Raw genomic sequence first — 24,119 nt, 5'->3', positions numbered from 1 at the left:
CTTCACAGACTTTAACTATGAAGTTTACACTTTTGAAGCTGGCTTCTTTTGTAAGCTCCCATACCCCATTTCTAACTGCCTATGGGACATAGGTACCTACCATAACTCAAACATATATATCTCACATATGTGAAATATGTACATAATCCTTCTTCCCCCCAGTCTTCTTAAGGACAAGGACTGTCTACTTTTGTTGTTTTTTTTTTTTTGTTTGTTTGTTTTTTAATCTATCCCTAGCACTTAGAGAAGTTTTAATCAGTTTTTCTGTAAGATTCTTTCCTACCTCACCCCACCCACCCACTCTCCATTCAAATATCCAAATTTCTCTCTGTGGTGTTAGCTTCTAAGCACTCAGATTAAAAACTTCAGTCATTCTTGATTCCTACTTCTTTTTTACCCCAAACATTTAGTCAGTCCCAAGTTCTACTAAGTTTTCCTTCCTAATGCCTCTTATTCACCTTCTTTTTACTGTCACTGAAATCATTCTATTTCAGGACTTTACTCTAACACTAGACTACTGCAATATGTCCAAACTAGTATTTCTACCTCCAATCTCTCCCTCTCGTCTAAGACATTTTACACACTGCCAAATTAATCTTATTAAAATAGCATTTTGTATCATGTTTCTCCCCCATGCCCCCCCATCAAAATTTTCAGTGAGTATCTGCTTCTTCTAGCATTGAATACAAACTCTTCTGCTTGACATTTAAAGCATTTTCAACTTGTCTCCAATCTACTTTTCCAGCCTAATTACTCATTACTATAGTCCAGTCAAGCTAAGTTTCCTGATGTTCTTCACACATGATAAGGCCTCTCATATCTGCTTTTGCATAAGCTGCTTTCCATGTCTGGAATATACTCCAACTCTGTCTCTTAGAATTGATAGTTTCCATCAATAAAGGAGATAGTTCAAAGTCTACCTCCTATAGGAAACCTTTCCTGATCCTCACTGATGCTTTTATTCCACCTCTCCCCATACAATTATCTTGTATTATCTTTGTATGTGATATCTATCCCAATAGACTATAAGCATCTTGAGAGCAAGGAATGTTTAATTTTTTTTTTTGTCTATCACCACTGTCTGGTATACAGTGGGTGGTTAGTAATTGTTTATTGACTGATCAAATGAGATAATACATGTAAGTAATTCTGCAAACATGCCAGTATGACAAGTATTATATTTTTAGGGGAGACTTACAACTACCCAAAATTGTGAATTATAACTTACCTCCCTTGCCTACCTTATTCCACCTATAAAAAAGGAGTATGAAAAAAATTACTAATTAATGGAGTAAGTGTAATGGGAAACTAGCTTCTGCTCATTTTTAACAGAAAGTAAGAAGGAGAGCTGAAGAACACAGGATTCTTTCCAAGTGTTACTTCTTAAAGTAATCAGTGACAAAATTAGAACAAAGTGTGCTATAGCTCTTTTGGACTGGGTTAAAAAGTGATCCTTTCTTGACATTCCTATTAAGGGATGAGATTATCTTTCAAAGTTAGAAAGTATAATAGTGGATGGGTTTCAAGTGAGGATCCTCAGCAATTTGGGATGGAATCACCTCTACACTGAATTTGATCTGTGACAATGTTAGGGAGAATAAAGCCTATATATGGAGATAGGTCCTCCAGTCTGATTCTAACAAATGATTTTGAATGTTAGCTCATGAGAAGTTCTGACAGAAGCTGTAGTTTTAAGATTTCTGAACCCTTTAGGTATGGTCATGTTTATGAAAATGGGGGGAAGTAGTTGGTAGGACTAACTTTGAAATTATGAGTACAGAAACGGGTGTGTCTATAATCTGTGTCTATGATGGAATTTCATTTAACAGATTTTAATGTCTATCCTCAAAAGCTTACATTTTGCTATGATGGTATGCCAAGAAACAAGGCTTTTTTTTTTTTAAATGGAAGTACTAGAAATGGTGTGATATAGTCTCCCTCTTGTTGCCTTTCAGTACTGTACTGGCAGAGCTTTAAGCATCTAGATCACATCTGTGTATATAGTACTTCTAGGGAGAAAGAAAACAAGTTATTTATTAAGCACCAGCTAGGCAACATGTTGAGTGCATTACAAATATTATCTCATTTTTGTTGTTCAGAATTTCAGTCCTGTCTAACTTGAGATTTTCTTGGCAAGATTCTAGAGTGATTTATTATTTCCTGTTCCAGCTCTGTTTAAAGATGAGGAAACTGAGGCAAAGAGTATTAATTGACTTGCCCAGAATCACAGGTTAGTTAGTGTCTGAGACGAGATTTGAACTCAGGAATATAAATCTTCCTGGCTCCAGGTCTGGCATTCTATTGCATTACCTAGATATCTTAACTGTCTTATTAGATCCTCACAACAAACTTGGGAGACAGATGCTATTATAATTCACATTTTTACAGATCAGGAAAGAAGTAGAAAGCAGTTAAGTGACTTGCCCAGAATCACTGTTAAAAGATCTGACTGGGTGGTCTTGTTTAGCTAATAAAATCTACGCATGGAAACCATTGTTATGAGATTAGACTGATGGTTTTGAGGACATTATGAAAGCTTCCCCTTAAGGGAGGCTGTGAGTATATAGAATATAGTTGTGAAAAAATATTGACCACATTTTTTGAAGATTGATACAACTATGTTCTCCAAATATTTTGTCAACTACCAGTTAGTTTGGTCCTAGTAACATACCCCTCCAAATAATATTTTCCCCTGACTCCTGATAAGCAGTTGGGCCATCTTATGGAGGCCAACCAAAATGATGGTTTAAGAACCTGACTCTCAAAAGACCTGGAGTACACGCTCCCCTCTAGCAACAACACACTTCCCTGAAAGAGCACCCCCTTCCTGCTGAGGATTCTTATCTGTGTTCCCCAAAGTAGCACTGTTCGTAGATAAGTTATACATACTTTGTTATATGGTATATTGGTCCATTTTTCCTATCTCTTCTTTCCTTTCTTCCCCATTGCTTACAATAAAGTTTTGCAATGAACTATTGGAATAATAAACTCCTATTATTTTACATGATATTCTTCGCACCCAAACTTATTAAGGAGTTTTCTCTGCTATCTCTGGCTGGCCCATGAGTCTTGTCTTAAGACCCTGGTAAGAACTTAACCAATTGACATCCATACTAACATTGGGGGTGCATGAGCCAGTAGAAAGCAGGGGTCAATAGGGGAACCCAACATCCTTCCAACCCAATATCCATGATGGAGGGACTCCCTCATGCCAGAGAACTATCTCAAAATTGTCACCCGGCTAATAAGTGTCACACGACTAATAAGTGTCTGAAGCCAGATTTGAACATTTATCTTCCTTATTCCAGGCCCATTATGTCATAGGAGGAGGAAATAGGTAGGGAAATTCTCCTTAATACCTTGGAATTCCATATTAGACACTTTGTCTTCACATGACATTGGCAAATCAATTAACTTTTCTATATCTCAGTTTCCTCATCTGGAAAATGCTTAGAAATGTCATAATTAAATGGTACATGATGGTTCTCACCTATGATCTCTGCTAAAAAGAGATTGAAATTGATGGATCTCTTGAGCTTGGAGTTCTGAGTGCAGTGAGCTAAGCTGATGGAGAGTCCACACTAGGTTAGGCTTTAATATGGTGGACCCCCAGAAATGAGTCACATTTATGTAAGGAGGGATAAACTGACCCAGGTTAAAAAAACAGGTCAAAGCTCCTGTGCCAGGTAGAGTGGGATTAGGCCCATAAGTAGCCATTCATTTTTAGCATAGATAAGAAAGGATCACTCAAGCATGAAATTAAAAAAAAAAAAATAGAACAAAAGAAGTCAATCTTTCTAGCGACATAAGAATAAAAAAATTGGTTAGAACCAAGATTAAAAGCGGGTCAATAAGTCTATGTAAATTATTTTACTTTCATTAAAATTCAGTTGATTAGCCTGATTCCTGAATTTAGGAATTTGAATATGCAACATGGAAGACCAAAAATCAGTGGTGCAGCTAATGGGAAAATTATGCTGTTCCTCAAATGTAAACAGACCCCAACCAGAAGAATAAGCTTTTTTGTGGATTCCCTCCCCAGTGGCTTAATCAAGAGTTATCATCCTTTTCCCAGTCCTCTTGGGAAAACAGCATGCAACTGTGAGATCTGGCTGCATGTTATGTAGTCTTCGATTGTTAAGCCAAGTAAAGCTTTGCAACCCATTAGGAAATGGGGGATTGGGGTAGACTGCCTGGATTCTCTACCCACCAACAATTCCTCCCACTTAAATCAAAGAGGCCTCTGCTAGGGATCTAGTTTTAGAATATATTCCCTTTCTCTCACCCTGGGCCTTTCCCTGCTTCCCCCTGGAAGGATAGTCATTAAAGAACATATGCAGCATGGGGGGAAAAAAACAACAGGAACTTGTCCAAAGAATGAAAGCAGTTTAAATGCATTTAACATGCTGTTTGGGACAGAGAAAAGAGAGAATTGGACAGGAAAGTCAATGTTGATTGCCAAATGAAGTTTCTGAAATGTTGTATTTCCACGAGCTTCCAGATAGCAAGGATATGTTCCAGAAAAAATGAGAAGAGGAGGAGAAAGTCTTTAAAACAATGAAATAAAAAACAACAAACCAGATTCCATACACATAGGCAAACAAGGCTGAATCCTCTTATGTGAGAGGAAAAGGAAGTTGACTGAAGGAGGAGTGAAAGGCAAGATCAGAAGGCAGGCAGACATCTGAAAGGAACTTGAAGGAAAAGATGAAGGGCAGTGATGGAAACAGGGGGCATCTGGACAGTGTTACCTCCTGCAGAAATGGACCCATTTTGGAAAAATCTTAGGAACAAAAATTTAGAGGGAGAGGGACTTTAAAAAGTAAGTTAAAAAAATTATTAAGTCCTTCCTCCTCATTTTACAGATGAGTAAACTGAGGCACAGAGTGATTAAGTGACACACCAGAATTACAACAGCTAGGAATGTCTAAGATGGGATCAGAATCCATATTTTCCTTACTCCAAGATACTTTGGGAAAAAATTCTAATGAAAGGAACATTTGTGTTTCCAGCCCTAGTCCTTAGAAGTGAATCAACTGGATCTCTCCCTTCTCTATTCACATGGGGTTCAGTAAATGGCTTTGAAGGCAATTCCAAAACAGGATTCTAAATTATTATAATAATAATTTAGACTGCTTTGAAAGATAACAATAATTTAATATATAAATTTTGACATCATTTTTTAAAAGAGAAACTTCACTTCACTGTACCTGTAAACATACTGATGCAGTTACCTTCTATAGTAATTAACCAATTTATCAACTAACAAACATTTGTTAAGCATTTAGTATGTGTTTCACACTGCCAAGTGCTGGGGCTATAAAAAGAAATGGAAAAAAACAGTTCTTGACCTCAAGAACCCTCTAAAGATCACAAGCCTTCTCATCCATGAATATCCTTTACGAGGGTTTCAGTCCAATGTACTGGGACCTTTGTCTAGGTTTGTTGACACTGACTGGGTACCAATAGAGCGCAAAAGTGTGCATTGGTCATCCTCACTCTAGCTATATGACTAGTCTCCATTTTTTTTTTCTGGTCTCTTATCTTTTAATGATATCTTTTATACAGCTTCTTGTGCAAATAACCTCATTGTCCCAAGTTGCAGCCTACACACATCCACATTGTGTCTCTGCATTGCCCTATGGATAAACTATAATTGTAAATTGATTTATTAATTTTTGCACCTAGAGTAAATTAATACTGGGGTGGGGATCATCTAGAATGTAGCTATTAGGGTGGAAGGAGGCAAGCCTGAAGGAAAGGCCTATTAGTATAGCTACCTGGAAGAAAAGGGGATAAGGCATTTGCTATCATTGTGGAATGGTAAGGGGAAGAGCTAGGGAAGATGATGAAATCTCAGGACAATATTATTTAGTCTCTCTAAATTTATTTTTAAATTAAATTTATTTTTCCATTACAAAGCAGCTACAAAGTTTTTATGAAGCTCTGGTCTTTTCATCAAGAATACTTGGAAGTCCTATTAAAAATTCACTTTTCCCCTATTAGGGCAATTTGTTTTGCTAAGTTGGTTATAAATCTATATCTTGGTTGTAAACTTATATCTTTTTTCTTTTGGAAAAATATATTCCATGTTTTCCACTCTATTATGTGATAGCTGCTAAATCTTTTGTGATCCTAACTAATTTCTTGACACTTAAATGCTTCCTTTCTAATAACTTGTAGTATTCTTTCTTTCACCTTACACTTCTGGTTTTTAGCTATGATAATCCTAGTAATTTTCATTTTGAGGTTTCTTTAAGGAGGTTATTTGGTGGATTCTTTTTTTTCCAATTTGTCCCCTGGCTCTAAAAGATATAGGCAATTTTTTTATCATGATTTCTTGAGACTAATTTTTTTTGTCGTGACTTTCAAGTAGTTCAATGATATTTATATTATTGTTCCTTGATATTGTTTCCAAGTTAATTGATTTTGATAAGAGATATCTTCCATTTAAAAATTTTTTGACTTTGTTTACATATTTCTTATAGTTTCATTAAGTCATTCATTTCTGTTTGGTCCATTCTCATTTTCAGGGAACCTTTAAATAAGGTTTTGTACTTCTTATGCCAAGCAGTAAAATCTCTTTCCAATTCTTTCCTTCATGATTCTCATTTCTTTTTAAAATTCTTTCCTCTATCACTCTCATTTCATTTATAATATCATTTAAACTAACTCTTAAATTCTCGCACAATTTCTTCAAAAAATTTCAATTAGTCTACTAGTTGGGATGTTTTGTTGTTTTTAAATTTTGCTAGTAGGTGTTTCAGCCTTCTTTTCCTACTCTGGGTCTATATTTTTGGCATCCCTAGTCTCAGGGCTTTTATCTTTATCTGTTCTTCCAGTGATCTACTCTGGGAAACCATATATATGTAAATATAAACATATATATTATGTATATTTACACACATGTATAAAATTAAACATGTATTAGATTACTATTGTCTTAAGTCTTTTTCAATTAGAACAATTAATTTTATAGACCTTATTCATGCATACATATATGCTCAATTTTCAAAGTTTGTTGCTAATATAGTATTACCATCTGCTTATTTCAAAAAAAAAAAAAAAAGAAAGGAAATACCACTAATACACAAATGTACCAGTGCCCTCTCAAAGGCAGATGATCTCATGCTAGCTCAAAACTCAGCCTATTTGTCTAGTCTTTGATGTCTATCCTGAAAGGAGCACAAAGACCCTGTTAATATTTTATTTTAATTTTTTTTGCTTTTTCATTTTATAGACCTTAAAGTCTTTTTCACCAAAGTATTTTGGTCCCTTCACATCTCTAAAAGAGGCCCTAAAATAGTAAGTACAGCCAAAGTTAATAATTGTGCTTCGGGTTCACTTCTTATCAAAAGCGAAAAGAGAATAAACAATTGATGAAGTGCAATTTCTAGGGGAGATGGACGATAACCCCAAGGTTCTCTGGCCTTGGGAGTGCTATAGTTCTACAAACATTGCTGACTCTCAGATAATAATCTGTTGGTCAATAACTCTGAAGTCCCTTGGCCTTGGGAGTATGGTAGTTCCACAAACATTTGCTGGCTATCAGGTTATAATCTGTTGGTCAGTGATAACAAAGTTTCTGAGACAATAATGAGGTGCATACCAGACTAATCCTCAAATCCACCTCTAAGCCATAAAATTAGTATATCAGTGATATGAAGCACCTGGTTTCTCTAATTTTTTTCCTATAAATTCATCTTCCTGCTCTGGTTCTTTGCTAATTTCTTATGGAACTTATCCCACCATAATTAGCATCATAATTATAATAAACTTTGCCCTTGACTTGGAGATGGGTCCAAGCCTACAAATTCTTTTGAGGTATCTCCCAAAACAGATCTGGAAACCCAGCCTTTTGGGGGTTTCATTTGAACCTTAAAATAATAAAATAACCCTTCAGGGAATAATTAATGAGAGAATAAGTTAGAATGATTTTCAACAAACTTTTAAGCAAAAGAATAATAATTGCACAAAGAAAATCTACATAGGTAGCGGTGTAGTAACATGGATAGGACACTGGGCCTAGAATTGGGAAAACCTGACTTGAAATCCAGCCTCAGATACTTACTAGGTATATGACCCTAATGAGTCTTTTAAATTCTCTTAGACTCAGTTTGCTCATCTATAAAATGAAGAACATAGCAGGATCTATTGTAATGCTGGAGAAACTGAGGCAAGATAGAGATTAGGCAGTTTTTGATATTTTATTTGGATTTCTGAGAGGGAGAGACTGTGCTGGGGGCATGCTGCCCCTAAGGCTGATGTCCAAAGCATCCAGCAGCGAATGTGAGTTCTCAGTGACATATATGTGACTCTAAGCTCAGGAAGACAAAGGCAGGGGTGGAACCAGAATACTGAGAGCAGGAATCTCCAGGCAGGGACCATCAATCCAGTTCTGACAGGTTGCGGGGTAGAACCATAAATTCTTACAAACTGAGAGTTAAGGAAGTATCCAGCTTAGAGCCAGGAAGTCTGGACTTAGAGGTATAAACAATGACAAATAGGTATCTGAGATAGGACATCTGGAGTTTTAGCCCTAAGTATCTCAATTCTAATAAACAGAAAAGGGGGGTTGCAACCAGGGAAACTGAGGCAGAACAATTTAGGAAAACTGAGTCAGGACAATAAAAGGGAACTGTGGCACAACATAATCTTTCTGGGTTATGAGGATAAAATGAAATAATAAAGTACTTTGTAAATCTTTAAGTAGTATATAAATGTGAAAAAAAGGAGGAAGAGGAGGAAGAGGAAAAGGAGGAGAAGGAGGAATGTAAGTTCCTTGAGACTGAGAACTGTCTTTTGCCTCTTTTTGTATCCCTAGCACTTATCACAGTGTCTACAACATGATAAGAGCTGAATAAATGTTTATTGAAATGAATAGTAGTTGCATCACTGTTATCATCAGTCTGAAAGGGATCTTAGAGGGCATCTTATTCAAAATCATCCTTTTATAAGAGAGAAAAGTGAAACACTATAAGAGTAAACAATTTGCCCAAAGTTATATACATGGTAAATTTAACTTAAACATTTGAATCAATCAAACATATATTAAGCATTTACTGTTTGCCTAAAATTCTACTAGTTGTCCCTGGGATTGCTGTTGTTCACTGATTCCAATCCTGAGTCTTCATGACCCCATTGTGGGTTTTCTTGGCAAAGAGATTGGTGTGGTTTGCCATTTCCTTTTCCAGATGAGAAAACTGAGGTAAACTGGATTAAGCGACTTGTCCAGGGTCACACAGCTAGTAATTATCTAAAGCCAGATTTGAACTCAGAAAGATGCGTCTTTCTGTTTCTAAGAGCAGTGCTCTATTCACTGTACCATCTAGCTGACCCACCATAGGGAAGAAAGTTCTTTTTGAAAAATAGGAATTGAATCTTAGCGAAAACCCAACTAATGTAGATCTATTTGGAGAGACAGAAAAAGGAGGATAGAGAAGGAAGGAAAAAAAAAACAAGGAGGAAGAGGACAAGGAATAAAAGAAAGAAGAAAAGAGAGATATGGCTAAAATGAAAAAAAGTATACTCAAATTAGGGGGGAAAAGATATCTTACTTCTACAAGTTTTCTGATCTGTGTTCAGAATATATCCTTGTTTGCATCTGCAAAGGTAGGAGCCAGGTGTGTTGATACAAAAGTGGGCACAGTTATGCTCCATGATATTGCACATGTGGGCCACTGAAAGAGAAAAGACAAAAGACATTTGAAAAATGGTTACCTTAATCAATTCAATTAATTTCAATTCAACAAATTTCTCCAATCCTAAATCCACCTTTACAGCAGAAAATGATTTTCCCAAAGTATAGGTCTGACCCTGGGATTCCCTACCTCAAACTCTTTCAGTGGTTCTCTATTATCTTAAGCTAAAACAATGGACCTACCTTGGGATTAGCACTTTATATAGCTGTCTTATTGGATCACAACCACACAATAAAGTAGGTACTGAAGGTATTATTATTTTCATTTTACAGATGAGAAAATCAAAACATAGAAAAGTTAAGCTACCTACCCATGTTTTGAGAGATTAAGCAAATTCCTTATGTTTAAGTAGATTGTCAATCAAGTCAATATGCATTTATTAAGCATTTAATATTCACCAGGCACTGTGCTAAGCAGGAGGAATACAAAGAAAGGCAAAAACAGTCTCTTCCTTTCCAGAACTTACATTGTAATGGGGGAGACAACAGGTAAATAGATACTTAAGAGATATATACAAAATGAATAGAAGGCCATCCCAAAGAAGGCTCTGTCATTTAAGGGAAGTGGAAAACGCCTTCTTCAAAAGGTAAGATTTGAATTAAATCTTGAAAGAAGCCAAGGAAACTTCTCTTCTTCCTCCTTTTTTTTTTCCTTTTCCTTTTTTTCCTCCTTCTCCCTTTCCTCTTCTTCCTCCTTCTCTAAGAGACAATGGGGAGAAAAGAATCAAACATTTTCTCCACTGTACTACAAAATTGTATTTCAGTCATTAAATGCCTCCTATAAGATGACTAAAATCTTCCTCTGCTGGCTTATCTCATAATACTACCCATCTTTCTTTCTTTGTTTTAGCCAGACTAATGATCAACTTTGTTCCTTGGTCTAGATCTACAATGCATCCTTGCTTTCAAGTCTTTGAGTTAAAATCCTTTTCTTCTCACAAGGCTCAACTCAGGCAGTACTATTTCCAGGTAATTCCCATGTCTAAAAGTGTTCTTTCCCTTCTCCAAGGTTTCTAAAATAACTCTTTTTCTGCTACCACATTCTACCGTGCATCAGGTTTATATCCATAATTGTCATCATCTCTCCCCACCTCCCCTTTCTCCTGACCAGATAATAAACTCCTTTGAGGAAACAGACTATCTCATTTCTCTATCTTTGTAGCACTTCACAGGCAGCTGCTTGTTTTTATGGTATATTTTATGATACATAATATTAAGGTACTAGGAGGTGCAATGGATAGAGTTCTGGAAGTAATGTCTAGAAGACCTGACTTCAAATTCAACCTTAGACACTTATTAGCTGTGTGATTCTAGGCAAGTCACTCAATCTCTATCTGCCTCATCTATGAAATGGGGATAATAATAGCACCTACCTCCCAGGGTTGTTGTGAGAATCAAAATGAGCTGTTTTAAAGAGCTTTACCAACCATAAAGCACTATATAAATGCTAGTTGTTGTTATTATTTTTGTTGTTATTTGCGGGTGAAATGCATAACAGGGTGTGAACTGTAAAAATTTTTGGAATAAAAGAAATCTGGTGAGTATTCCTAGCTATCATTACCATTCTTCATGATGTACAAAACAGAAATTATGATCTTATATCCACACTTTCCATTTTTGAGCAAGGAGCCAAACTCTTGGCCCATCCCATTTACTTTCAACCTCCTGACCTCCTAGCATCCATCCTAGCAGATCCAATCTGTTAATCATGTGTTCTATTTATCATCTCTTCATTTTACTCTGTGACCCACCTAACTCTCTTTTCTGATCAGAGGCTACTTCCAATACAGTCATCACCCCAAGGTTTTTATGGCATTTCTCATTTGTCATGTAGCTTGGCATATCATTCTGTGTTGGATAACATGAACTAAAGATTAATTTAATGATAATTATGATTACTGATAATTATAATTGCAATTAAGCCTTGGGAAAATGATAATTATGCTAATAATCACTAAACTAGTAAGCTAACATTGATTTAGTACTGATGGGTCAATACATAAAGAACAAGGAAAAATTTGAGTCCATTATATGGGAGAGTTGTCATAAATATATATATGCAAATATAGCTCATGATTTGGGGTATATAGCTAAAAAAATTTGGAATTTGCCAAGTTATGGAAACTTTTAATGAGCTAAAGACTGACCTAGGGAGATGTGAGAAATATTGTAAAGTTGGGTTTCTACAGAATGTTGCAATCTTTGAGGTAGTGTAGAATAGTAGGTACCACTGACCAAAAGGTTTTCAGAATGTGAGAGGTTAAAGAAGGTTAAGATTCCACTGAACAACTAAATGATTAATAAAAGCCTTGAGAAAACAAGGAATTGGAATTCTAGGAAGGCACAGGTGGATTTCAGCCAATCAGAACGTGCCTTGTGATTTTGAGAAAACCACAAATTTAAGATAATAGCCCACCTAGCCCAAACTAGTTGGGGTCAGTGACCTGACTTGACCAAATCACTATTGAGCCTGCTTAATAGGCTAATTGGAGATCAAACAACACACCCTATAGGAGGAGTTTTCTGCCATTTTTGAACATAGGATATATGACAAAGCAGAGAAAACATGTTCATACATATTTAGGGGAAACATATAGTGGGTATATCAGAAAGATTGTAGCCCAGAAAAGAATGGAGCAATTTGGTCTCTGTAGGGAGAGACTGCGCCAAGATGACAAGTAAAAAGTTTATTTTATTTCTGTGCTCAGGGCTCCAGGAGCCCATTTCTGGCTAGATATGTTTAGATGATTTCTTAAGATTCTTATTTAATGAATTTTCCTCAATATCTGATTTTCAGTGTGTTTCTAAGAGTGTGTTTCTAACAGACATGTGTAGTGTGGAATCAGGAAAATTCATCTTCCTGAGTTCAAATCTGGACAAGTCACTTAACTCTTTATCTCAGTTTCCTCATCTATAAAATAAGCTGGAGAAGGAAATGGCAAACTACTTCAGCATCTTTGTCAAGAAAACCCCAAATAGTTCAAAGAGATACTAAAGAAGGGAAAGGGACCTGTATGTGCCAAAATGTTTGTGGCAGCCCTTTTTGTAGTGGCTAGAAACTGGAAAACGAATGGATGCCCATCAATTGGAGAACGGTTGGATAAATTGTGGTATATGAATGTTATGGAATATTATTGTTCTGTAAATAATGACCAGCAGGATGAATACAGAGAGGACTGGCGAGACTTACATGAACTGATGCTAAGGGAAATGAGCAGGACCAGGAGATCATTATATACTTCAACAATGATACTGTATGAGGATATTCTGAAAGAAGTGGATTTCTTTGACAAAGAGATCTAACCCAGTTTCAATTGATTAAGCATGGACAGAAGCAGCTACACCCAAAAAAAGAACACTGGAAAATGAATATAAACTGCTTGCATTTTTGTTTTCTTCCCGGGTTATTTATACCTTCTGAATCCAATTCTCCCTGTGCAACAAGAGAACTGTTCGGTTCTGCACACATATATTGTATCTAGGATATACTGTAACCTATTTAACATGTAAAGGACTGCTTGCCATCTGGGGGAGGGGGTGGAGGGAGGGAGGGGAAAAATCAGAACAGAAGTGAGTTCAAGGGATAATGTTGTAAAAAATTACCCTGGCATGGGTTCTGTCAATAAAAAGTTATTAATTAAAAAAAAAAACCCAAATAGGGTCAAGAAAAGTCAGACATGACTGAACAACAAGAGATAAGGGAACTAAGACATGTTAAAAGATAAGCTACTTGCTTCTGGTAACATGAATTAATGGTCACACAATTAATAATCAGAGACAGAATTTGAACTCGGATCTTTTCTGACTACAAGTGTAATATCTTCACTTTGTATCTTGTGCTCCTTAATCCTAATCTGTCCATCTTTTGGTCTTGGGTCTTAATAGCATTGCTACAGTTTGTCAGGGACAGTCTGACAACTACTTTCACTGTCTTTAAAGTATGTTGTGAAATATCATTCCAAAGCAAAGATCAGCATTTTTACCCTGCTCTTTATACTTGTATCCTCATTGCTAACATTGTACAGATGCAGCCAAATCTCATCCAGGTCACTTTGTGTTTTAGGATCATCCATCAGGATCTAGAAAGATTCTCAGAGGCATTCTAATCCAAATATCCAAGTGATAAAGGCCTATGAATATCAAGTGGCTTGTCCAAAGTCACATAGAAAGTAAGCACTATCTTGCTCTATACTTAGTTGGTACTTAATAAGTGCTTGTTGGGTTGAATCACTGGATGTTTTTTCTCTCCTACCACTGTGAGCCCCATTAGGAAAAGGACTTTCAAATAAAGGAATTTCCTTTACCGATGTAGCACTTAAACCCTTCAAGTCATCTGAGGAGCCCTAAAATGTGAGGTCAGTTGTCCAGGGTCACTATCTCCAACTATGTGCTGGCTTGATGCATAAAATTTCCTGAGTGCATCATGAAGATATTCTACTGTTTTAATGAAGAAAAAAATTAGGAAACATGTTGTGCTTGAACACTTTCAAATCTATGATATATCTCCATTATTAAAAAAAAATTCTATATTACTGTATAAGTATTCAGGCACATTGATTGTTACATTAAATATGCCTGGATCTCATTAAAAATCTCATTTTTTTCTGGTATTTAAATTATAACTTCCTCTATAACACTATGAAACTTGAACACACTTAAATTTTAACAAGCTTTGGTGTAAACAGAATTGGAATTATGGAAATGTTCTCATAAACAAAAAAGATGAGCCCCTGTAGAGAGAGATTTTTATGATATTAAAATAAAATAGATGCTTCCAAGGTTTGGAAGCAATCCAATTAATCCTGACTTTAAGAAACACTTTGGTTCTAAAAAAAAAAAATGGGTTTTACTTGAGTATGCTCAAGTATGGAAGTAGCCAGTGCCTTCAGGGATAGAGCATGAAGCCTAGAGTTAAGAAGTCCTCAGTTCAAATCCAGCCTCAGACATTTCCTAGCTGTATGAACCTGAGCAAGTCACATAACTCTGTTTGCCTCAGTTTCCTCATCTGCAAAAATGGAAAATAAGCAAAATAAGGAAATGGCAAAGCACTCTAGTATCTTTGCCAAGAAACCCTAAATGGGGTCATGAAATGTTAGTCAGAAATGACTGAACAACAATGTACTCAAAGATATGTATAGTGACTTTTGTCTAAAAGAAGAAACCCAAAGAATTGAATTTTTGGATCTAATTAACAGCAATTAAATAGAAAAGGAAATCTTTCAAGGTAAGTTCCATCTAGGGCTGATTATCAGAGATGCACTATGGGGAAAGTGCAGAGGGATGACTTGTGTCAGAAAGGATTGTGTTTAAGACCTGCAACTCACATGTTCTGGCTATATAACCCAGAGGTAAGTCCAGGGCTTAAACTCATCCTTGCCCAGGGTGGGCTGCTTTTATTGTGTAACAAACAAAAGAGGCAACTTGCCAAGTCACAAATGAACAAATTCAAGGTGCTTACAGAAAGAAAAATGGTTACTATTACTATTTATACCTGGGAATCCTAATTTGCATCTGGGATCTTTGAGGTTTATTTTATACTATGCTCTTATAATTAATATTGTCCTAGCACTAGTAGCTACTGAACCACTGAATTTCCAAGTTGAAAGGAACCCTAACAGCAACCAAATACAATTCATACTTGAACAGGATTCCCCCTACATAATTTTTTTCCTATTTTTTTATTTCGATGATAGCATTTTATTTTCAAAATACACGCATATAGTTTTCAGCATTCACCTATGAAAACTATCTTTGTATGTATTTTGAAAATAAAAAAAACTATTATTTTAAAAAATAATAATTTTTAAGAGTTTCAAAACAAAGCAAAACATTTACTCATGCAAAACCTTATGTTTCAGATTTTTCTCTTTCCCTTCCCCCAACCCCTCTCCTAGACAGCAAATAATCCAATATAGATTAAACATGTGCAATTCTTCTAAACATATTTCCACATTTATCATGCTGCATAGAAAAAATAGATCAAAAAGGGAAAATGAGGAAAAAACAAGTAAGCAATAACCAAAAAAAAAAAAAAAAAAAAAGGTGCATATTCAGTCCCCATGATGGGATGCAGCTTCTAGGAGAGATGTAGTAATAACCCCATAGCCACCTGGCTTTGGGAATGCTGTAGTTCCACAAACATCATTGGCTGTCAGGGAACGATCTGTTGGTCAGTAATAACAAAATTTTTGAGATAATGAGATGTATGCCAGACCACTCCTCAAATCCACCTGTAAGCCATACAATTAGCATATCAGTGACATGCTCTTTTTTTCCTACAAATTTATCTTCTTGCTCCTGGTTCTTTGCTAACCCCATTTAATTGGCATTACAATTATAATAAATTTGCCCTTTGACTTGGAGATGGGTCCGAGCCTGCAAATTCTTTTGAGATACCTTGTGACACTGGTCTGGAACCCCAACCTTTTGGGGGTCTCCTTTGAACCCCAACACCCATAGTCCTCTTTCCGGATGCAGATGGCTCTATCACAAGTCAATTGGAATTAGCCTGAATCACTTCATTTACAACTTAGCATTTAAATAGCCTCCTAGACTTTGCTAGAAGACCTACAGTGAAGGGAAGCCCATTACCTTCCCAGGCATTCCCTTCACTGCTCTATCCATTGTCAAATTTGATGCCAGGAAAATTTTTGTAATTTTCAATTTGAACCCATTATTTAACCTTCTAACCTCTGGGATTAAAGAGTAATTCTGTCTTCTCCCAAATGGTCCTCCCTGTTGACTTTGCCTGTAAACTGGGCTGTGTAATAGAAATGTTTGAGGTTCAAATAGTACTTCTGTCCTCTTCCAAATAGTCCTCCCTGTTGACTTTGCCTGTAAACTTGACTGTGTAATAAAAACATTTGAGTTTTACCACCTGGTAGAGTTAATACAGTTCTCTCTAGCAACAAGGGAATGTGCTCTGGGACAGTCTGGTCCAGAAAGAGAAGATAATTCCTCTTCCAGGAAAGAGAGAATAATTGCATGACCTGCACACTGTGATGGAAGACACACAATAAATCAATATAGGCAATCTGCTTTCTACAGCCTAATTATTATTACCACCTTGTAATGCACTATATTTTTTAGGATATTAAAGAGAAATTTCTAGGTGGAGAAAGAAGAGAAGGCTTAAGTAACTGGCTAGGTCTTTGGGAAATAAAAAAGTTTAAGGAATACAGTCTTTCAGAAGGTTCAGCAATAAGTCAGCTAGTGGACATAGGATTGGAGCTAAAGTCAGGAAGGCTGAGCTCACATCCAACTTCAGACACCTCCCAGCTGTGTGATCCTGGACAAGTCTTTTCACTTGAGTCTCCTTAAGTTTTCTCATCTGGAAAATGAGATTAATGGTAGCACCTACTTCCCAGGGTGTTGTTAGAATAAAATAAGATGATATTTGTGGAAATTTTTTTAGGGGGGCAGTTAGCGGGAACAGTTAATAGAACACCAATCCTGGAGTTAGGAGCAACTGAGTTCAAATTCTGCCTGAGACACTTAACACTTAATAGCTGTGTGGTCTCAAACACTTAATACTTAATAGATGTGTGATTCTGGGCAAGTCATTTAACCTCAACAGCTTCTTTTTATTTATTTTTTAAAAGAAATTTTGCAAACCTTAAAGCTCTATTAAAATGCTAGAGACTTAACAATAGAGAAGATAATGAGGGAAGCAGAGAGGAGTGCACATGAACCTTACTCTCATCAGAATTGGTCAAAGGGTAATAATTTACATACTCAGGTGGATGCAGAAATCTGCCTTACCATACAGGAAAATAGGAAGAGAAGAGGATAAGAGAAGGGGGAAGAAGCAGATAGAAAGGAGGGCAGTTTGGGAGAAACAGGATAGAGGGAAACATATCATTAATGTAAAAAAATTTATAGTGAGTTTCTTATAAAAACTTCATTTCTCGGGGCAGCTAGATGGCACAGTGGATAGAGCACCAGCCCTGAAATCAGGAGGACCCGAGTTTAAATCCAGTCTCAGATACTTAACACCTCCTAGTTGTGTGATCCTGGGCAAGTCACTTAACCCCAATTGTCTCAGGAAAAAAAAAACCCAAAAAACAAAACAAAAAAATAACCAAACTTCATTTCTCAAACATATAAAAAATAGAGTCAAATTTATAGAAATAAGAGCCATTCTTCGATTGATAAATGGTCAAAGATATGAACAGGCCACTTTTCAGACAAAGTAATCAAAGCTATTCATAGCCATATTTTTTTTTAATGCAGTAAATCACCATTGATGAGGAAGACTGGTTAGGTTAGACAGAGCTCATCTAGGACAGTCCTTCTCAAACTTTTGTTCTCAGTATCTTTATACTATTAAAATTGTTGATTATCTGTCTAAAGAATTTTGTTTATGTGGGTTATATTTATAGATATTTACCATATTAGAAATAAAAACTAACTTTGAATTTGTAGACCTTCTGAAAGGGTTTCAGATACCCTCTCCCAACCCCCACAAGGATTCTTTGGACCACACTTTGAGAACCACTGACCTAGGACAGAACTGCCGGAGTGAGTTCTAGTGTAGGATTAGGAAGCAGCTTCATTTAGAAGCTGCCTATTTTAACTAATTTTCTTACCCTGGCTTCCTTTACCTGGTTATAGCTCTATGGAGCAGTACAAAATTTATGAAAGATTAAAAAGTTAAGTTTGCTGCTGAGTAGACTTTAAAGAGTCTTGGATGGAATCCATATTCTTCTAAACTTGTGGCTCATTGAGAAGACCAGACTGACTGACATGTAGTGGGTCAAATGAGTCCATCACTTAACTGGGATGTTTTGGGTTTTTTCCCCCACCTAACCAACTATTATTTGTTAGATCTGGCTGGTTGTTGCATGGTCTTGTAGAGAGAGTCTTAATTTGCAAAACATGCTGCCTCCAAGTTTCTCTTGCAGTTACAGAAGCAGCCTGAGAACATGACCTTAGTAATTTTCCTTTCACTGTCATCTTGAGAGCCACATGCCTTCCCATCCCTTCTCTGGAATTGTCCCCATTGTGGTCAGTTTATAGTTCTGGTACCATGCCACCACAATTCCCAAGACCTTGATTCAGATTTTTAAATGCTGTCATCGACTACTATAACAGAGCTCAAAGGCTCATAGGTTTAGAGATCATCTCTATCAAGGCTTTTTAAATTTTTTCTACTCATGATCCTTGACTGAGAAATTTTTATATGACCCCTGATATATAGGTATATAAAATTGGTAAACAAATCAAACATTTACTGATAATAAATCATAATTTAAGAAACTGGAATCTAGTGTGACTCCCCTCATTCTAGAGGACATAACAATAGTTAGCTTTTATATAGCTGTAAGGTCTGCAAAGCACATTCTGAATATTATCTCATTTGTTTTTCATGATAACCCTAGGAGGGAGGTTTTATTATTATCCCCATTTGACAGATGGGGAAAATGAGGCACACATGATAGTTAAGTAACTTATCTAGGGTCATATTGCTGGGAAGTATCTGTGGTCAAATCAACTGAAGCTTTCCTTTCTCCAAGTCCAGTGCTTTAATCATTGACCATCTTAATGCCTAATTATGAGGAAGCGGAGGGTGAGAGCAATGAAGTGGCTCATCCATGGTCACATAAGGCATAAATGACAAAACTGAGATATAAGGCCAGGTCTTGATCCCATATCCAGAGATTTGCCCACAGACTATATGATTGCTAGTTTTATTTATAGGGATGATATTATATCAGGGTTCCAGTATTCTACATTAGTTATTCTAATGTTCTCCTACAAAGGCAGGTTAGATGGGTAATGGATCTCTAAGACAAAGGCTCTGTAACCACACACTCCCCAAGAGGACAAGCTATTGGCAATTGTGCACATAATGGTGCCCTTCCTCCCAAACTACCTAACATTTAATGATTTTGCATATATTTGCATTCATTCACTTTACATTTATATCATACACATATATATGTGTATATATATATTTATATTTTTATATGCATTTGCTTTTCCTCCTATTAGAATGTAAACTAACTGCACATAGGGATTGTTTCATTCTTTGTACCTGTAATTTCAGTTTCTATCACAGGCCTGGCAACATAATTAATAAATACTTGTTGATTCATCCATTGATTGATTGTTATTCCTTTTGATTCTTCCTTTGCTCATTGATAAATCAAACTAATAATAATCAAAGTAAATAATAAGGGAGGTAAGGAAAAGTTCTTTTGTTGAAGCTATTCTTCTGCTTTTCTGAGAAGGGGTTATCTGTTCCAGTTATCACTCTCTCTGTTAATCTTTACCATTTAACTTTTCTTCCTCATCCTATGTCTTCCCAATTCTTCTTGAAAATTCACAGGGAGGAGGGATAGCATTGCACCCCACTACCATGTTTAAATCTTCTCTTTGCTATCATCAGTCAGCACCAGCCTCTTCTTAAAAAGCTTTGGGGTTGGGAGAGGGTGTGTGAAACCCTTTCAAAGGGTCTACAAATTCATAGTTTTTATTTCTAATATGGTAAAGCATCCTGTCCAGAGCTTTATATGAATCATTATCTCTCCCCTTCTCTCCAATAAGTTAAATAGTCAGCTTCAGATTTCTCCACCTCATTTCTCATCCCTTTCAAATATTCTGGCCTCCCAGGTTTTTAAACTTTTTAACTCCCATGATTCCTATCTTGGGACTTTCAATCAAATGCCTTAGATTCTCTCATCACCCTCTACTCAGCTGAATTTCCCCCAAATGCTAGACTGCCTGATTTAGTTCTTTTACTAGCTACCCACACTGATGGAATCGCAGAACTTCATATATCATATAATCAGTCAAAAGGTAATTTATTTTTTAAAATTATATTTATGAGATATGAGTTCTCACTTCTTCCTTTCTCCCTTCTTTTCTTTCCTCCTTCCTTTCCTTCCCTCTCTTCCTCTGCCTCTCCTGTTTTTCCTTTCTCTCTCTTTTCCTCCTTCATTTCCTTCCTTCATCCCTCCCTTCTGTCTTTCTCTCTCCCTCTCTCCTCCCTCCCTCCCTCTCTTCTCTCCTTTTTTCCCTCAGTATGTGAGGGGAAGTCAAGAAGAAGGGAAAAAATGCTTGATTATTAAAAACATTTTGTTTAAAGAAGCAAAACAAGCAATTAAAAAAATAGGCATTTGGAGAAAGCAAAGGAAAATTAAATATAACTTTTGCTCCCTAGCTGTGTGACTTTGGGCAAGTTATATAATATGTCTTTGCTTTGAGTTTTCTCATATGTTAACAACTTTCTTCTGATTTGCCTCAAAGGGATGAAGCAAAAGTCTTTGAGTACATGAAAGTTTAAAAGATTTAGATTTTGTTTTTCTTAGTCTTAGAGCAGGGTCCTTAATTCTGAGCCTCTTGACTTACTTGTTTTTTTTTTTTAATTTTTGATAACTGTATTTTCTTTGTCATTTTTTATTTATGGATTTAAAGCTATTATTCCAAGAAGGGGTCTATAGGCTTCCTCAGATTTCCAAATGTCATGGGTCCATGACACCAAAAACAGTTATCTAGGGGGTAGAAGCAAGAACACTATGTGGAAGTCTCAGAAAAGCAGATTTTTGGTCTGTTGCAAGGAAATTCTTAGCTTTGACAGCTGGTCTGTCCAAAAAAGAAGTGGACTTTTGTCAGGAAGTAGTGGGTTCTCCCTTGCTACAGATCTTCAAGCAAAGGTTGTTTGTAGAGCTAGAGTAAAGTACATATACTCTCTCTACATAGAGTAATTATATATATAATATACAAGATATATAATGTATAATATACATTATATATAATTATATAGAGAGTACATATATTCTAATTTTCTCACATATTTATGTGTATGTATACATATAGATATATAAATATTATTGTTGAGTCATTTAGTTGTGTCTAACTCTTCTGACCTTATGGATTTGTCTATTAGTTTTTCTTGGCAAAAATACTGAAATAGTTTGCCATTTCCTTATCCAATATGTCCCCTTTTAACAGATGAGGAACTGAGGTAAATAGGGGTTAAGTGACTTGCCCAGGGTCAGAAATATATTATTTGAGGACACATTTGACCTCAGATCTTCTTTAGGCCCAGTGCTCTTATCTAGCCCATTACTTAGCTACATATATACAAATATACATACATATATACATACACACACACACACACACACACACACATACACACACATTGCATGTGTGTGTATATGTGATTATATACCTGTACACACATGTGTGTATCCACAGATACATACATGGATGCATGCATCCACATAAACATATATACAAATATATGCATATGTAAATTCACTAATAGATGAGTTAATTTAATTTTCCATCTAATTGCATATTATTATTAGTCAAGACAATAGACAATCTTAATCCCCTTATGAAAGGATAGTTATTCCATAACACTTTTCAACAGTTATAGATCTCATAAGTTTCTGTAGTTTCTGCAGTACTAATAGGTTAATATAACAGCACAATAACTAGAGGGCTAGGTTTCAAATAGGATTACTTGAGTTCAAATCCCATCTCAGAAATATACTAGATGAGAGTGTGACAAACCAAAAGACCCAGCTTTTGGGATAAGAACTCACTATTTGACAAAAACTGCTGAGAAAATTGGAAATTAGTATGACAGAAACTAGGCAATGACCCACACCTAACAATGGATACCAAGATAAGATCCAAATGGGTTCATGATTTAGACCTAAAGAGTGATATTATAAGCAAATTAGAAGAACAAAGGATAGTTTACCTTTCAGATCTGTAGAGAAGGAAAGATTTTGTGGTCAAAGAAGAACTGGAGTTCAGTACTGAACATAAAATAGATAATTTTGATTATATTAAATTTAAAAAGTTTTATACAAACAAAACCAATATAGACAAGATTTGAAGGGAAGCAATAAATTGGAGGAAAAATTTTACATTCAAGGGTTCTGATAAAAGCTTCATTTCTAAAATATATAGAGAATTGATTCAAATTTATAAGAATTCAAGCTATTCCCCAATTAATAAATGGTCAAAGGATATGAACAGACAATTTTCAGATGAAGAAATTGAAACCATTTCTAGTCATATGAAAAGGTTCTCTAAATCACTATTGATCAGAGAAATGCAAATTAAGACAACTTTGAGATACTACTACACACCTCTCAAATCGGCTAAGATGACAGAAAAAGATAATGATTACTGTTGGAGGAAATTGGGAAAACTGGGACACTAATACATTGTTGGTGGAATTGTGGAAGGATCTAACCATTCTGGAGAGCAATTTGGAACTATGTACAAAGGGCTATATAACTGTGCATACTCTTTGATCCAGCAGTGTTTCTACTGGGCTTATATTCCAAAGAGATCTTAAAAGAGAGAAAGGAATCCACATGTGCAAAAATGTTTGTGGCAGCCCTCTTTGAAGTGGCAAGAAACTGGAAACTGAGTGGATGCCCATCAGCTGGAGAGTGGCTGAATAAATCATGGTATATGAATGTTATGGAATATTATTGTTCTATAAGAAATGATCAGCAGCATGATTTCAGAAAGGCCTGGAGAGACTTACATTAACTGATGCTAGGTGAAATAAGCAGAATCGGAGATCACTGCACAAGGCAACAACAAGATTATATGATGTTCAGTTCTGATGGACGTGGCCCTTTTCAAAAACGAGATGATTGAGACCAGTTCCAATGATCTTGTGATGATAAGAGCCATCTACACCCAGAGAGGACTGTGGGAACCAAGTGTGGATCACAATATAGCATTTTTACTCTTTTTGTTGTTGTTTGCTTGCACTTTGTTTTCTTTCTCATTTTTTTCCTTTTTGATCTTATTTTTCTTTTGCAGCAAGGTAATTGTATTCATACATTGGATTTAACATATATTTAAACATATTTAACATATATTGGATTACTTGCCATCTAGGGAGGGGTTGGGGGAAGTAGGGGGAAATTTGGACACAAGATTTTGCAAGGATCAGTGTTGAAAAATTATCCATGCATATGTTTTGAAAATGAAAAGCTTTAATTTAAAAGATATACTAGATGTGCTACCCTGACAAGTCACTCAACTTTTCTCAGCCCCATCTCTAAAATTAGTTTTTATCACCTCTAAGTTCCCTGTAATCCTGTGAACTCTAACAGAACTACTATCTGGGTGGAATGTATCTCATAGTCAATGCTATATTTCCTCCATATGAATGTTGAACAGCTTCAGCATGCATATATCTTTCTGTTTTATACCTTGCTTTATGTTATTCCTAAGGGCCATCAAATAAGTTTATCTCTATTATATATATAATATATATATTTTTTTTTGCTGAGGCAATTGGTGTTATATTTTTATTTTATTTTATTTTTTATTTTTTATTTTATTTTTTTATTTAATAATAACTTTGTATTGACAGAATCCATGCCAGGATAATTTTTACATAGCATTATCCCTTGCAATCACTTATGTTTCG

At 35.8% G+C, this 24,119-nt stretch overlaps 1 protein-coding gene across 1 annotated transcript in view; it reads right to left on the bottom strand.

The window, feature by feature from the left end:
- The window catches only part of MATN2 (matrilin 2), a 217,176-nt gene that overhangs the window by 87,263 nt on the left and 105,794 nt on the right, over nucleotides 1-24,119 (bottom strand). The window contains exon 5 of the mRNA XM_051974444.1: nucleotides 9,558-9,680. Coding sequence (XP_051830404.1) covers nucleotides 9,558-9,680 — 123 coding nt within the window. The remainder of the gene's footprint in view (nucleotides 1-9,557; nucleotides 9,681-24,119) is intronic.

The sequence above is a fragment of the Antechinus flavipes genome, chromosome 1, assembly GCF_016432865.1.
Source record: "Antechinus flavipes isolate AdamAnt ecotype Samford, QLD, Australia chromosome 1, AdamAnt_v2, whole genome shotgun sequence".
Taxonomy (NCBI): domain Eukaryota; kingdom Metazoa; phylum Chordata; class Mammalia; order Dasyuromorphia; family Dasyuridae; genus Antechinus; species Antechinus flavipes.
Note: the sequence above shows the minus strand (reverse complement) of the source record. Positions and strands in the feature narration are given on the sequence as shown.